The sequence below is a fragment of the Austrofundulus limnaeus genome, unplaced genomic scaffold, assembly GCF_001266775.1.
Source record: "Austrofundulus limnaeus strain Quisiro unplaced genomic scaffold, Austrofundulus_limnaeus-1.0 Scaffold946, whole genome shotgun sequence".
NCBI classification, from domain to species: domain Eukaryota; kingdom Metazoa; phylum Chordata; class Actinopteri; order Cyprinodontiformes; family Rivulidae; genus Austrofundulus; species Austrofundulus limnaeus.
Genome location: NW_013953348.1, coordinates 132544 through 134582, shown reverse-complemented (window position 1 = coordinate 134582; position 2039 = coordinate 132544). Strand labels below are relative to the sequence as shown.

At 44.6% G+C, this 2039-nt stretch overlaps 1 protein-coding gene across 1 annotated transcript in view; it reads right to left on the bottom strand.

Moving 5' to 3' along the window:
- LOC106533442 (amine oxidase [flavin-containing]) overlaps positions 1-1459 on the bottom strand; it is a gene marked incomplete at both ends in the record, with an annotated part of 5253 nt that extends 3794 nt beyond the window's left edge. The window contains 3 exon segments of the mRNA XM_014029730.1: positions 657-753; positions 821-980; positions 1310-1459. Of these exon segments, the coding sequence (XP_013885184.1) occupies positions 657-753; positions 821-980; positions 1310-1459 (407 nt within the window).
- Positions 1460-2039: the final 580 nt, after the last annotated feature.

The following is a 2039-nucleotide window of genomic DNA, read 5'->3' as shown; positions in this document are numbered from 1 at the left end:
CCCTCCCCACTCACCCCGCCCATGACTCCTGCAGGCTCTCAGGTCAAAGTGAAAGTGAAACCTAACTGTCTGCGCTAAAGGTGACATAGATACTTTATTATGGTATAGTATTTAAATATATGTCTGAGAAACACATAGAATTGACCCTTTCAAAGTTGTTTTAACACAGCTGACTGCATCCCCACCTCCCTCTCCTCCTCCTGCAGAGGAGGCAGAGACAGAAACAAGGAGGCATTATTTAATGTTACAAACTGCAGCCACTAAATAACATTTGTCAGATTTTTTTTCTTTCTTAAGGTGAGTGAAAGGCAGGACTGTGTGAGCATGTGTCACTTTGTGGGACAGGTGCACTGTTTATCTGTGCTATTATAAACCCCTTATCATTTACAGGGTGACACATTTCAGGAAAATAATCTTATAGTGTACGTCACATGACCCGGGTGTTAAAGTAAGTGTTAAAAAAGATGTAGTAATTGTTGCTGTTTGGTTGCAGAAACTTGTTTTATGTGTCTTAGTTTTTGAAACTGGACTCAACTAGTTAATGGTTATTTTTAATTTAATTATACAACAGTACATTTGACTGTAACTTAGGTGGACCCTCCAAAAATTTTTTATTTGATTTGACAAACAGAAGAAGTCCTTCAGTCTGGACTCACCCCATGATAGCCGGCACAGTCCCATCAGGCTTGGTGTCGTCCAGCGTCAGGCCGATGGGAGCCCCCTCCTCCTCGATCACCATGCTGCCACAGTACCCTGAAGACAGGTGAAACATTAAAAGCAGCTCTCAGCTGCCTCCAACCCACCTCTGCMTCCTGCATACCCTTTTTCCTCCAGAAGTTCTCCTTGTAGTACACCATGCACTTGATGACACAGCCCATAGGGACCCGGTGGATCAGCTGGTTCCTCAGGGGGGGCAGCTCGGGGTTAAAGTGCATCTTCAGGTTCAGACCAGGAGGCGTGGCCACGATCACGTATTTGGCCTAAAGAAACAACACATGTCATCTGAAGAAGGAACATTTTCAGGTAACATCAGAGTGTCCAGTAGGTGGCAGCAAATCAACACTTTTATTCTTTACAGCTATTAGATGTTAAAATAGTTATTTACTAACTTAGTTTTTATAACACCAACAAGATATTATAATAATATATGAGTTTAACTTAGTGTGAGAGCTGAAATCTATTAAAATCTACACAGTCTTTTAAAGGAAACTAACAGGATCCATCCTGTCACAGCTTTGATAGAAACAGTTTGTTCACACAGTAAAATAATTGTTTATCATCATGTTGTTGGCAGTAAACATTTATTTACCCTGTAGGTCTGTTTGTCCAGCGTCTCCACCAGCACCATGTCCCCAGTCTGGTCCACCCTGCAGACTGGTGACTGCAGCTTCACTCTGTCCCCCAGCTCGTTGGCCATGCACTCACTGATCTGACTGGAGCCCCCAACAAACTTCCTCTCCTGCAGGGGTCAACAGACACACAACAGCTCAGTCAGGGGTCAACAAACACACAACAGTTCAGTCAGGGGTCAACAGACACACAACAGCTCAGTCAGGGGTCAACAAACACACAACAGCTCAGTCAGAGGTCAACAGACACACAACAGTTCAGTCAGGGGTCAACAGACACACAACAGCTCAGTCAGGGGTCAACAGACACACAACAGCTCAGTCAGGGGTCAACAAACACACAACAGTTCAGTCAGAGGTCAACAAACACACAACAACTGAGTCAGGGGTCAACAAACACACAACAGTTCAGTCAGAGGTCAACAAACACACAACAGTTCAGTCACAGGTCAACAGACACACAACAGCTCAGTCAGGGGTCAACAGACACACAACAGTTCAGTCAGAGGTCAACAAACACACAACAACTGAGTCAGGGGTCAACAAACACACAACAGTTCAGTCAGGGGTCAACAGACACACAACAACTCAGTCAGAGGTCAACAGACACACAACTGTTCAGTCAGGGGTCAACAAACACACAACAGCTCAGTCAGAGATCAACAGACACACAACTGTTCAGTCAGGGGT